This window comes from Sporothrix schenckii (assembly GCF_000961545.1).
Source record: "Sporothrix schenckii 1099-18 chromosome Unknown Cont44, whole genome shotgun sequence".
Taxonomy (NCBI): Eukaryota; Fungi; Ascomycota; class Sordariomycetes; order Ophiostomatales; family Ophiostomataceae; genus Sporothrix; species Sporothrix schenckii.
The window spans coordinates 3022867-3036966 of record NW_015971145.1 but is presented as its reverse complement, the minus strand read 5'-3'; the positions used below and the strand labels follow the sequence as shown (position 1 = coordinate 3036966).

Sequence of the window (14100 nt, the reverse complement as noted above, 5' to 3'; positions counted from 1 at the left end):
TGGGTGTATGTGAGGGGGGTAATCGTGGGAAGGGGAAGGTCAGTTGGTATCGCAGTCGTCGGCGTAATCAATCGTGGTTGTCGTGTCGTATTGTCGTGTCTCGTTTCCAATGTTTTGCTTTGGTGTTGTTCGGCGTCGACTTGCACTCTTTGAAGCTTGATAGGCACTAACGAAAAAGTTCAAGGCTAGCCCGCCACCCAATTGCCGCCTGCAGCGGGCGAGCCTTGCGCCGGAAAATTGAAACTCCGAGCTATTGGCTGCTTGGCTTTGGCGCTGTAGCGATCAAAAACAGTGCCTCCATCTTCATCTGAGAGTAAACCGCACTCATTACAACATCACCAACGCCACCCAAGCGACTCCCACAGCCGCCATGCTCCTCGAAGAAATCCGATACATCCTCGAGGACCTCGAGCGCCTTGAGCAGGCCGTCGTCGACCGCCTCGTCGACGAGCCCACGCAGGTGCGCGACCGCCTCAACCGCGAGCACGAGGTCGCGCAGCTGCTGGACCACATGCAGGCGCAGTCGGGCGAGGCCCTGCGGCTCTACGGCGATGCGCACGACATGCGGGCCGACGAGGTCTCCCTGCTGGGCGACGGCGACCCGCTTCAGCTGTTTTACCGGAACCTCGACGACACCCTGGCCTACCACCAGCGCTACCCGACCGACCAGCTCGACCAGCCCGAGCTGCGGTACCGGCACCGACCACCGCAGCCGCTCGGCGAGTACGGCTACGGCGAGTTCCAGCCGACGCTGGTGGACACCATGTTCTCCGGCGAGGAGGGCTTTGGGCGGTACTTTGACCTCAACGCCAACTACGAGGCGTTTGTCAACCTGCCCAACGTCAAGCGGCTGACGTACCTGCAGTACCTCGAGGTGTTTGACCAGTTTGGCGAGAGCAACCCCTTCTTGGCGTCGCAGAAGCGCAGCGACAAGCTGACGGACGACTACTTTCAATACATCGGCGGGCTGGCCGACTACCTCCAAGGCTTCATGCGCAAGACGCGGCCGCTCGAGAACCTGGACCGCGTGTTTGCCGGCTTTGACGACGACTTTGAGGCGCTGTGGAGCCGGGACGAGCTGCCCAGCTGGAAGACGGCCGGGAGCCTGGGTGCCGCTGGGGGGGAGAGCGCGGGCAGCACCGCAGATGGCGGGGCCGGCGGCAGCACACCGCAGCTGAGCTCGCCCGAGGCCGTGTGGTGCGCCGACTGCGAAAAGGAGTTTAAGAACCAGAACGTCTACAAGGGCCACTTGACAGGGCGCAAGCACGTGCGGGCCGCCGAGCAGAGGGCCCAGGCGCAGTCTGCTGCGTCCCACGACGGCAGCAACGGGAACGCGTCCGGTGTCGGTGGTGCCGCCGCGGCGGCGGCCCACCGTCTCAAAGAAAAGGCCGTCGCCGCCCGCGAGTACCGTGTGCAGCGACTCGTCGCGGCCATGAGCACCGAGAAGGACGACACGCGCGTCAACGTCGAGCGCCGCCAGGGCATGACGGAGCGCGAGCGGCGGCAGGAGCTGGACAACCTGTACGCCATGCTGCAGGAGTCGGCCGCGGCGGCGCAAGCCATGGACGTGGATGGTGGTGGTGGCAGAGCAGATGGCCAGGGCGGCGAGGCCGAAGGCGACAACGACGACGACGACGACAAGGTGTACAACCCACTCAAGCTGCCCCTGGCGTGGGACGGCAAGCCCATCCCCTTTTGGCTGTACCGGCTGCACGGCCTGGGCGTGGAGTTTGACTGCGAGATCTGCGGACAGTACACGTACATGGGCCGACGCGCCTTTGAGAAGCACTTCAACGAAAGTCGGCACATTCACGGCCTGCGGTGTTTGGGGATCAACAACCCGGGCCTGTTCCGGGACATCACCAAGATCGAAGAGGCGCTGCGGCTATGGGACAAGCTGGAAAAGGAAAAGAAGCGCAACAAGCAGGACGAGAGCTCCGTGGTGCAGATGGAGGACGCCGAGGGCCATGTGATGCCCGAAAAGGTGTACTACGACCTGCAGAAGCAGGGGTTGGTGTAGTGAACCCGCTTGTGTTTGTATGGTTTCGTGTATGTACAGTAGACAATATACCCGTTATGTATATGTTCTTTTTGCATCGTCTACGCCTTCCCCCCGTTCTCTTTTTGTTCTCCGTTACGTCCAATGATCGTGTATATGTAGAAGAACAGGAGAAAAAACTCGTCTTGAGCAACGGACAGAGATTATAAAAGGCCGCGAGGTTAGGCCACGTGTAGAAAAGAGAAAGTTGAAGGTTTATTGCGCCGTGATAAAACAAAACTGGAAACTCACAAACGCCCGTCCGATGGCTATTTTTACACTTGTGGACCATCAGCCACCTCCCAGCGCATCCGTAAACCCAAAGTAATACATGTAAATAAACAGACTCCTCTTCTGCGTCCGTTCTTCCATCCCCGCACTCATTGCTATTCAATGTTCCGCGCCTCCAGAATCACGGCATTCAACCGCGAATCGCCCAGCTGCGCCACCCGCTGCCCAACCACAGGGCCCAGAAAGTCCACCAACTCGGCCGTCTCAACGCCGCTGCTGGCACCACCGCCACCGCCGGCAAGGCCGCTGGGCGTCAACGGCGTCGCTGGCACCAAGGTCCGGATCGCCTTGAGCAGACCGCCCGCGACGAGCATCTCCAGCTCAATGGCAATGGCGGCGCCGCGCTCCTGCAGCGGCTGCAGAACGTACGTGTCAAAGGCCTTGAGATTGGGCAGCAGTAGCACGCGCACGGCCTCGGGCCCGCCGGCGGCCGACAGGCCCGCGACGGCACCAAAGAGCACGCCGACGGGGCGGTCGGGCTCGAGCAGGGTCTTGAGGCACGTGCGCGTGAGCTTGGGCCGGAGCAGCGTGCTGCTCTTGGCGAACTTGCGGGCCAGCAGGCCCAAGAGCGACGCGGCCAGCTCGCGCAGCAGGTAGATGTCGCGGACGGCGTCGGTGCCCTGCACGCCGGCCGAACTACTCGCTGCGGCGCCACTGCTACCACCACCACCATTACCAGCGCCGCCGCCGCCAGCCGCCGTCGCCTTGTCGCCACCCAGGCCCAGCTTCTGCCCGAGCAGGCACGTCAGGACGGGCGCGCACAGCGGCGTCACGTAGGGGTCGAGAAACACGTGCGGGTTCTCGACGAGCGCCGTCGTCAGCTCCATCATGTGCCGCAGGATGGTCACGTCGTCGATGCGGTGCGTGACCTGCGTCGCCACAAAGCTGACAAAGTACGGCACCAGCTGGTGCAGGCCCGGGTCCGACCGCACCGACTCGAGCGCCGCCTCGCGCAGCCGCAGCACCTCCTCGTCGGGGCTGTCGTCGAGGATGGCCGCCTGGATCTTGTCAAAGTACAGCACCAGCTCGTTGCTGATGATGTGCTTGACCGCCGGCTTGAACCCGACGTTGTCGTTGCCCGCCAGCGCCGCCAGCGCCGGGTTCGCGCCGGGGCCCTTGGCCACGAGCTCCTGCGTGCTGCGCGCCTCCGCCGTCGTCGGGTTCTGCGGGATCGACGGCTGCACGCCCTCAATCGCCAGCCAGTGCGCCGTCATGCTCGCGTCGCGCGGCACCTTGGGCAGCGGCGCGTTGATGAGCTTCTCAAACTCCACCTCCTCGTCCTCAACGTAAAACAGCGGCTGCCCGGGGCCGATGCTGGCTTCGCCGTACCGCAGCGGCCGTGTCGATTCGTAGCCGTAGAGCGGCTCCACGTCCAGGACGCGCAGCGCCAGGGACACGTCTTGCACGGTCAGCGTCGTGCGGCTGGCCGCGCGCATGAACCGCAGCGCCTCGACAATCACCTGGCCGATGCGGTACTCGACGTCTTGCGACAGGCAGCGCAGCGCGTCGTCGCCAATCTGCGTGATGCCAACAGACTCGGCGACGTCCTTGACGTTTTCGGGGTTCCACAGGAGGCGAACCGCCGTGTCGTCGGGCTTCGCGGCCATGGCTGCTGTGCGTGGAGGAAGGGAGGGGGGGGTGTGGTCGAATTCAATCCGTCAATTGTGTCAGTGGTTCGGGCCGTCGTCAGTCGGCGAATTCAGGGAGAGGCATCAATCGCAGTACAGCTCTTCATCAGCCGCCTATCGTCTATGTTGCCGGGTGTCGCCGGAAGTTGTGCGCGACCATGAACAAGGGCCGCGAGTGACGTTGATGCAAAGTGAGCTCTGTGTAGCGGTTGACGGTTGTGGAAGCTTTACTTGTGCGGAGGCGCAAGGAGAATTCAGCGCACGGGCCAATAGTAGCACTAGCGCGGTTGGCCACACTTGTCCGTAGCCTCGTCAGAACGCTAGTTGATAACTCTAAACTGCCAACAGATGACAACAGATCTCAGTTAATGTCTGAGATAGCACACAAACCTTCATAAATCTGCAGATATTTCTAGCATAAACATGGTCATTGAAGTGTGCGTTTGGAGTCGCCCTGCATTTGCCTGTGGGAATAGGCACATTGTCACATATGGTTACCTACCAGGTACTAAATGCACTGAATACAGCCTTGCTAGGCCTAAACTCGCACACTAAGTACTCACAGCACTTGCTATTGTCCTAAAGGGTAAACGAGACAGAGTCATCGACGGTATATTATGAAATGAGCTGGGAATAAATTACACTGTAATGGACGTAATAGAGCTGGAAGACGAAAACATGCCACCGAAGGACCCGAAAAGATAGAACCTCCAATTCAATGACAAATGCACAAAAGGCATTAAAAAAAAACCAAACGAGAGCCAAACACAAAAAACAACAGGAAACACGTTGACAAAGAACAAAAGACAGACCAAGAAACAGACCCGGACATTCAAATAAACTGACAAGACACCGCCCCCGAAGTAACAATAAGAACCGTCTAAACTCCCCGTTGACTTTTGTGTGTAATAACACCGCGCCCGCCCACGTCTCTTGTACATAATATTACGCTCCATATGTTCGTCAAAAAACACTCCTTCTTCTAGATATGCCCAGGAAACAATAAAATGGCGGAAGCAACGCAAACAAAATTAAAAATGAAATAAAATAAAATAAAACAACGCCCCACCTCACTTGGCACCGCTGTCGACTTCCATACGGTCGACAGCGTCATTGCCGCTCTCCGCACGCGGTGTCTCCTTGGTCGGAGTCGGCACTGCATCAAAGAGGCCCGTTCTCGGCCGCTTCGCGTCAGCGTCGGCCGGGGGCGCCGGAACCGTCGCTGGCCACGACGAGTCGCTACCTGCACGTGTATGCCCGGACGGCGCAGCTGTCGCACCGACCGACGCCGGCCGTCCCGCATCGCCGGGGCTCTGCTGCTGGCCGCCGTTGTCAAAGCTCATCACCGTGCTGTGGCGGTCAAGAGGCTGGCGTTGCTGCTGCTGCTGCTGCTGCTGCTGCTGCTGCTGCTGCTGCTGCTGCTGCAACTGCGCCGCCGCCGTTGGCGACGCTTGCGACAGCTGTGGCTTGTTCCGGCCAAAGTTGCTGAAGCTGCTGGCGTTGTATGAGCCTTCCGAGCTGCGGCGGAAGCCACTGGTGTCGGCGGGCGGCGACTGCTGCAGGTCTGCGTTGCGTCCACCAGCGCCGGCGCTGCCGGCCGACGAAGGGGCTGCCGCATCGAGGGGGCTACCCAGCGCGGTAGCCGGGGCCAGGGGCATCATGAGGCCCGACGAGCGAAACGACGCCGCGGCCGCCTCGGCCGCCGTACCGGCCGTCAGCATCTTGCGCCGCGAGCTGTTGGCGCGCAGCTTGACCAGCTCCGGCAGGTCGTCCGGGTCGTCGACCTGGTACTGCGCCATCATCTTCTGCAGCTTGGTCGGCCGCGGCTTGCGCGTGCTCTTGGACTCCTCAATCAGCGGCGGCGGATCGGGCGCCACGGGAAAGCGCTTGTGGAGCACCTGGCGGAAGAAGTTGGTCTCGCGCGTCAGCAGAATCTCGGCGCCCTCAATCTTGCGGAGGTAGAAGCGCTGCTTAATCGCGTCGCTCTCCGACGTGAGGTTGGGGTCCAGGTAGTCCTCGACTTTAGCGCGGAAGTCCATGGCGCCCTGGATAATCTCGCCCAGGATCTGCTCCTCGTCGGGCTGGAAAGGCAGGTTGGGGATCTCGTTGAACAGGTTGATGAGCGACTCGAGGTCAGGGCGGGCCGCATCGCGCGGAATCTTGACGCGCCAATCGCAGATCGGGCAGGTGTACTTTTCATCCTCCTTGACCTTGCCGCGCGCAATCTTGAGACACTTGCCGTGGTACCTAAACGAGGCTCGGGTTAGATATCAAAAATACAATAATAAAATAGTCATAGGGAAAGAGAGGGGGAGGGACGTACCACTCGTGGCACACTTCACACTCAATCATCATGCCCGCCTCGGTGCGCCGGCAGATGCAAAACACCTCACGAAGCTTCGCGTTCCTATACGCGGCCGACGATTCGTCAGGGCTTGGCTCGCGGGACGCGGGCTCGGCTGGCGTGCGCGGTTTGTCGTCTTGCGTGTCGAAGCAGTCGTTATTGCGGTCCAGCACGTACTCCAGATGGCTCTTCAGGATGTAGAGCGGCGCATTGGTCTTGCCAAAGACGCGCTTGCCCTTGCGGATCCAGTCTTCGCTGCGCTTCTGCTCCCGCTCCAGCTCGTGCGTGCCCGTCGGCTTGGACTGCAGCTCCTCAATCTTGCTCATCAGCGCCACCACCTCCGAGTACTTGGGCCGGTTCTTGTATTCCGCCTCGCGGCAGCGCATGTTGAGGTCCATGACTTGGCGGTGCGCATCCCTGTGCTTGTGCAGGATCTGGTCAATCGCCGCCAGCGTAGCCGCCGTCACCGGAATCGAACCGGACGTCGCCTGGTTCGAGAGCGCCTCGAGCTGCGGGTAGTGGACAGCGTCCGCATGGAGCAGCTCTTTGGCCTTCTTCTCCCACTGCTGCCCCGCGGCCGCCTGGCCCTCCAGGAACATCATGTGGTCGTTGTACTGCGGGATGCCCATGCGCTGCCCGTCCTCGAGCAGCTTGAGCACCTCGTCGAGGGCCGCGTACTCGGTCCGGCTCGTCTCCGCCTTCTGGCCCCACTTGAGCTGGTCGAGGAACCGCGTCAGGCTCTCGACCTCGGGCACGTCGACATTAAAGCTGTGTCCTTCGTCGAGCAGGTTCTCAATGGTGTCCACCGTTTGCGTGGAGACGTGCGCTAGCGCGCGTCTGGCGTCTTCCTGGAAGATCTTGATGGCGTCGGCGCGCTGCTGGAGGAGCTGGATTTCGGGGCACTCGAATCCGATCTGGGCGGCTTCGTCGAGCAAGCGGTAAATGTTGGAAATGTTGCGGGTCTCCCGTTCCTTTTCCTTTTCGTCGGCCACGGCTGCCGCCGCCGCCGTTGCCGCCGCCGTCGTCGATCCCGTGGAGCCCGCTGCCCCGGCTGCCGTCGAGGCTGAGCCGGTGCCGGCTGCTTCGGCGCCGCTGGCCGCGCTGATGGATTTGCGCGTGTCGGTCTTGCGTCGGTTTTGCTGTTTGCGCACAATGTATGTTGTAGCCTCTTCAACCCAGTGATTACAGCGGTCGACAAATTCGCGCAACACCGGCAAAGAAGGCAGATCATAGGGGATCCTCTCACCTTCGTTCAGGATAGCTCGCAGGGTCTTGAGTGAGGGGGTCGCGTCTTCCTCCAGGATCTTGTCGTACTTTTCCTCCCAGGCCTCCGGCTGCGCTGCCTTTTCGGCAATCTTCTTGCACATGGCCTCAATGTCGTCCGACGACTTGCGATAGACGACAAAGTGGGATTCCCCGAGGAAGCGGCTCGCCTCGCGCGCGGTGCAGCAGTGGTTGAACCCGGCGTGCTGCAGACACAAAACCTTACCTGTTTTGACACACTTGAAGCGCGACAGGTACGTATAGCCCTTGCAGAAGAAGCACTGGTACTCCTCTTCAGGGACGTCGGCGTCGTTGATCACAATGTCGAGAGAGCAGGACTGCGCGGCGGATTCGCCGCCGCGGCGGCCCACGCCCGTGTCGCGTCCTACAAGCGGGCAGTGGTGTGGCACTCCGTAATGCTTAGCCATAAAGCCGTCGCGGTTGGTCTCCTCGAGGTACCGTATCCGTTCAAGCGCAGGCGCGAGCCATTTGGCCGTCTGGATCGTCAAGGGTCCCGTGGCCGCGCTCAGCACATCATCCGCAGCCGTACACAGCAGCTCCTCGTGTGAGAAACAAGGCTGGCGACGGAACTGCTGCAGCCGGTGGACACCAGAGAGGCCAAAGGGCTCCCAGTCGGACGGCGCAAAATTGACGGCCTCGTTGAAGTTGAAACCATGGTTGAAGCCCGCATGGTACGCCTGGGGGAACGTGATGACCATTTGACCAGCGCGCTGGTCGACTGCATAGACACGCACGCCGGCCTCCTTGAGCTTTTCGGGCGGGAGGAGCGTGACAAGCTGGAACAGCAGATCGGGCTGCGTTTCGAACAGGTCGGGGACGGCCTCGCGCATTGCGTTCTCAAACTTCTCCGCATCGGCGCCGGGAATGCCATACCACGTCTTGGTGGCACCAAAGTGCTGGTAGTTGGCAGAGTAGGCGTAGTGGTCCTCGTTGTGCCAGCAAAACGTCGAGAAGATCATGCCGACATAGACCCAGGGGACGGTCATGCCGGAGATGTCGGACTTGATGTAACGGAAAAGACTTTCGGGGTGGAGCGGAAGCATGTTAAGATTCCAAGGGTCCGTCGAGTATGGCTCGTTGGGGTTCTTCTCAATCGTGGGGAAGCCCGAACCGTGTGTTGTGCAATGGATGTCAGCGCCGTATTCCACCTCGACAGTGTCATCGATGCTGGACACGAGGCGCCAGAACTCGCGCTCGACGTCGTCCTCTGTGATAGGGCGGTGGCAGTTCAGGGTGGGGTCGAACGGCATCTTATCCTCAAAGTAGCTCTGCTTGAACTCAAAGGCCTTTTCCTGGAACTGCTTGAGCGAGTAGAGGCCGCCATCTTCAAAGCCGTACTGGTTGTCGCCGACAAGGCAGCGCGGGCAGTTCCACTCGGAGGTGGGCTTCGTGGCTATTGGTGGGTCGACGCACTTTCCGTGGTAGGCGTGGTCGCATGACTCGCAGACGATCAAGAAGCCGGCATTCTCTGTCTTACCGCAATGCTCACAGCTCTCACGGGGGTCGCCATTGTCGTCGCGGGGTTTGCGTGGCTGCTGTGGACGCAGCAGCGACATGTACGAGCCGGCCACCCGGGGTACAGCTTCCTTCTTTAATCGCTTACTCCGTCTGCTGCCCGAGCTATCCTCTTCGCCTTCCGCGGCAGACTCCTCCTTCGTGGGCGTTTCAGACTCGCCAGCAGCAAGCTGGCGTTTGAGGGGATGCGCCGGTGCCAGGCCCGATCCCTTTTCAGACGAGTCGGCCGGGGGTGGCGTATTGTTGGCTGTGCCAGGCGTGTTACGGCCACTGCCGGAGACCGAGGCCTGGAGCGCATCACTAGCGTTGCGGGCCGGTGAGCCTCCCGGTACGCTGGATGGAGTGTTGACATTGGACCGGACCATGGGGCTCGCAGCAGGGCTTGGTGTGAAGGGGCCGCCGTTCTCGATCTCGAGCTGCTGGTGCACGCCGGGTTTGGCCAACCGCAGGTAGTCTTCGTAGGGGCAGAGCCATTTCTGGTAGGAGTTCTTGAGAGAGGTCGACAGAGACGACATGATCTTGCCGCTGTAGCCCAGGTCACGGCCAATCTCCGCCCATTTTTTCAGCCTGCACACCATGTCGAAGCCGCCCCGTGAATCGACGGCCTTTTTCAGTTGATAGAGGTCAAGTGGCTTCTTGTCGACGTATGGTAACCGAGTCAGGGTATTACCCATGTTCTTGTGGTATTTGAATAGGCCTTCGAGATAGCCAAGGTTGACGCGAGTGCCTGTGAACAATGCCTGGTTAGAAAGACGGGTCGAAAAACGACAAAACAGGTAGGAGAAGAAGTACGTACTGCCTTCGACGGAATTTAATTCCTGCTTTCTTGTTTGGAAGTGGAATTTCTGTGTGGAAGACAGCAATTGTTAGAGAAGATGATTCATTTGGCGTCTGGCGTCGGACTCCCCAAGGATCGTGCAATTGTGATGGTGCGGCTCACCTGTGTGTCAATGGCAAAAGGCGGGTTCCACGAGTCGGGGGGAATGATCTTGCATATGCCGTATTCGCTCGCCTCAGGCGCGATCTTGCGCATGTAGGCCATGGGATCCTTCCACTCCTCCTCGGTGGGACAGTAAGTCGGCGCCTCCTCCAGGTTGTGCGGGCGGTCCTTGCGCTTCCCAGTCTCCTTACTCGCTGTAGGCTGGCCGCGACGCTCGACCGAGTTCAGGTCCAGCGGCGCGCTCCGCATGGCGCTGAGTGGTGGCAGGGGGCCATTACCGCTGCCGCCGCCGGCATTCGACTGGCCACCCATCCTTGTTCGTGTTGGCATCGACGTTGAATTGTTTGTCTGGGGTGCCGGCGCGAGGGCGGCAGGTGACGCGCGCGAGCTGGTTGTGGTGCTTGGGGCATTGGAGGCTGCTGCAGCCGTTCTTGACGAGCTTTTGAGCAAAATCTTGTTGCCTGACTTGCCACTGCCGCCCGAGGCACCGTTGCTGCCGCCGTCCTTGCCATTGCTCCGTCCGCCGTCTTTGCCGCCGCCATTCGCTCCGCCAGAGCCTCCTGGCAGAGCAGGAACAATGGCCATCATCGTGGGCGCAATGTGTGGGAGTATGTGTATGTACGTGTCGAATGGGAAGGAAGGAGGGAGGGCCGTATGGGCCGGATGTCGTAATCGAGCTCAGGTGGACGAATCGTTGTCGTCGTCTATTAATCGTTCGCGTGCTAATCGAGTATCGAGTCTATGCTGTCACAAATGGTGTGCCGTCGAGAGCGAGTCGTCGAGGCAAGCAACTCTCCCGCAAAACGAAACGAGGGGAAAAGAAATAGGGTGCCGAAACGGCCGTCATCCGTGGGTTGTGTCTATCCGGATATGCATTGGAGGCGGAAGGTCGGTTTTGGAAGAAGGGTGTTTCGAGAAGATGGTGCGAGACGAATTGGAAAGAGTAATGAGAGTAGAAAGGACGTATTGGTCGAAGTGTGGTCGGTTTGCTCGAAGGTGGTTCTGCCACTTCGTCGTCGTGACGGAGTTGAAAGGCCGTATGGTAAGAAGAAAAAAGGCTGGCGAGTCAGACGAGCGAAAAAGGCGAAGATAGATGCCGAAGAAGAGCCAAGTACGAGGGCAGGCTAGGCCAACTTGGGGGGACTGTGGGATTATGAGAGTTTGATGGGCGGGCTGCGTTGGCTTCTGTACTAGACGAGACTAAAGAATTTAAAGGGTGCGAAAACCGGGACTAGTCCATCGACGGAGCAGACAAGAGTTGACCAGAAGGGGAAAAGAGAGGGCTCTGGGGAATCGTAGCCTGAACGAGGCCAAGAGATTGGGAAACTGAGGAAAAGACGTCGAAACTTGGAGAGACGAAAGGTGTGGCTCGGCTGTACAACAGAGTTTTGGAAACTCTGGCGGCACAGTTCCTGAGGAGCGGTAAATATCAATGCGAATTGTGGTCGTGGGGCGTGGAGGTCGTGACTGGCACACAATCGATACGAGGGTGAAAGAAGTAGTGAGGGAAGAGAAGAGAACAAGAAATGAGGTTTGTTTCCGGTGCAGTCAAAAGATGTATACGGTAGACCAAGGGATATTATTGGACCGGGGCTTGGAAAGGGAGCGCCGTAAATTACAATGAGGCAGGTGCGCAGACATAACACGATGCGATGGAAGGAGCGACGGGCCAAAACAAACCGCTGGACGAATTCAAGGGCTGTCGAGTTCCAGGGGGAAGGAACGCAAGGCCGAGACCAACAACTAGGGAAAGAGCTACGAACATCAAGAAAGAACCAGTGCCGGATGCGCTGGGAAGAATTCATGTACACAGCCCGGTGAGGTTAAAGGGTGTGTGAAGTGTGGGCATTCGGCGTAAGATACGGAGTAGCCTCCATTTGCGACCAGAAAAGAGAGCAGAAAGAGAAAAGTATGGCGACGACCTTTGTGGGTAGCCAATGGCGTGGGGATTGGGAAAGAGGCTGTCGCCAGAACCAATGCTGGAACAGGAAAGAACAACCCCGGTGCCCAGTGGAAACGACACCAGAAGTGTGATATCTGGGCTATGCGCAGCGCAAATGGGAAATGGGCGCTGGACCGCTATGTAACAGTACACAAGAGTCAAAGTACCTAGTACTTTATATAACACAGGATATGCCAGTATTAAAATGTACCACTCCCTACAATATACCAACCACCTAAAGTCTGCGGCGTAGATTAAAAAGTGGAACATGGCCCACCAACGTCCCTGCGGCGCTGGCTTTGAATAAACATCTGAAAGTACGTAGGCAAACGACACAAACAGGACTATTTCCCGGTTGGCCAGGAACAGCTGTGCATGGTTTGAATATCCGAGTGCGTTCGAATGTGCCTGCCCTTTGAGAGGCACGGAAACTGACACAGGGCGCCCTTCTCCGCCGGCAAGGACATGCAAGTCCACGATTGATGTCGTATGCTCCGTGCATTGGCATTGCGCATGACACGAGTACGTCTGGGAGGTGTGGGAGGGACGGAGGACGTCACCGAGAAAGAGTCCGTGAGCCATGTGCCCTCTTTTCCGTTGGAAAGGGCCCCGACCGCAATGTGCAGAACGGGCCTTACGTGGCAGCGACAGTTTCCAATGTTGTCCCGGCGCCCAACCTCCCAAAAAAACAATATCACCCACAAGGCTGTACGAACGGTGATGCTCTTTACTTTTTGTCAAATGGCGGGTTGTACATCTAGTAAAAGCTAATATATCGCGTCCGACAAGGAGACACAGAATGGGAGTCGAAGCGGGAAAGTTTGCTGTGGCGCTACCTGCGTCGTGCTTCGTGTGCCGCACGCCGCGTGTGCATGCGACACTGGGAACGAACAACCAACATCTTCTCGGTTCCAACGGCCGATGCATGTTTCTCCCCTTTTCTTGTCCCCCGATGTGCCTGACAGCAAGGCGGCGGTGTTTCCCGAATACAAGTACTTTGTTCGTCTTTGAGTAGCTTTTCCGTGGGGTGCGCGGGAAACTCTCGTTCACAATCGCTATCTCGACTACGACTTGTGGCTCGGCGGCACTACTGATTTTGGACCGCAACCTTTAAGAATGTCGTAAAGTGGTCGCAGTAACTTTTGTGGGTTCAGAGGCAGCAAAGTGGAGTCTGATGCCCAGTTTTTGCACCGTTCGTCCTGCAGCCAGAAACTGCTGTCGAGACTGGCGGTGGGGGTCAAGACTAAAGATGGAATTTGTGGACAAAGAAACGCAAGAACGCCAGTATTCCATATCTCCGGCTCGGAAGGTTTCTGGATTGCTGGGTTTCTATCTGTAACTGGTAGTATATACGTATCATAAGTCGTCGACGTTCTCGACGCTGTTCGTGAGTGGAAGGTGAAGCCCCATACAGCCTAAATTTGCCCAAAAATAAAAAGAAAAGAAAAGAAAAAGAAAAGAGGAAAAAAAGAACGGTACTCAGATGGTGCCTCCTCTGCCAAAGGGTACTTACACAGACACCAGTCATGCTGTATGGCACTGCCAGTTTCTCTTTGTCCCTCACATCGGGACATGCGGGTCTAAACAAAGACTGGACAAAGACAGCATGCGACCTGTTCAACGAGCCCTGCCGTATCCTTAATGAGCCCATACTCCAGAGCCGTTGTGTCAGTTGGGATCTCGTGGCCCAATTCTCCGTAACGCTTTGAGTCGTTTAGTATCCGCCAACTCCCGCTCTGCCATCCCCGATGCAACCCTATTACGACTTCGCGCCATACGAACTTTCCTCCCTCGTAGTTGGAACCGCACGTGAAGAAATAAGGAACCGAAAATCAGGACTAGTTGACCTGTCCAATCACACTGCGCTAGAGAACTCAGTATGGGTCCGCTGTTCTGGTGGGAATGCAGATAACAGCATATCCCCTAGATGTAGTTCAAGGTCGGCCTCAAGACAAGTATGTAAAGAAGCATATTATACAAAGTAAATCAAGGCAGAGATGTTTTACGAGCCTGTTTGCTCAAGCAACAATTATTGCTATTATTTTAAGTCTTAATTTTCGACATTACAAAAAATCCTTTTTTTTTTGGGACAAAAAAAAAAAGAAAATGCTGAAATTA

General features: G+C 58.1%; 3 protein-coding genes across 3 annotated transcripts; 1 reads left to right on the top strand and 2 right to left on the bottom strand.

The window, feature by feature from the left end:
- Positions 1 to 370: 370 nt before the first annotated feature.
- On the top strand, positions 371 to 2020 carry SPSK_09049 (splicing factor 3A subunit 3; the record flags this gene model as incomplete). Its single annotated transcript, XM_016735630.1, has 1 exon — positions 371 to 2020. The coding sequence occupies one exon, from the start codon at positions 371 to 373 to the stop codon at positions 2018 to 2020; it is 1650 nt and encodes a 549-aa protein (XP_016587700.1).
- Positions 2021 to 2424: 404 nt separating this feature from the next.
- On the bottom strand, positions 2425 to 3936 carry SPSK_09147 (transcription initiation factor TFIID subunit 6; the record flags this gene model as incomplete). Its single annotated transcript, XM_016735726.1, has 1 exon — positions 2425 to 3936. One exon carries the CDS (start codon positions 3934 to 3936, stop codon positions 2425 to 2427), a length of 1512 nt encoding a protein of 503 aa, XP_016587699.1.
- Positions 3937 to 5027: 1091 nt separating this feature from the next.
- Positions 5028 to 10628, bottom strand: SPSK_08278 (histone demethylase JARID1; the record flags this gene model as incomplete). The annotated part of the gene is made up of 3 exons (XM_016734882.1): positions 5028 to 6204; positions 6281 to 9945; positions 10041 to 10628. 3 exons carry the CDS (start codon positions 10626 to 10628, stop codon positions 5028 to 5030), a joined length of 5430 nt encoding a protein of 1809 aa, XP_016587698.1.
- Positions 10629 to 14100: the final 3472 nt, after the last annotated feature.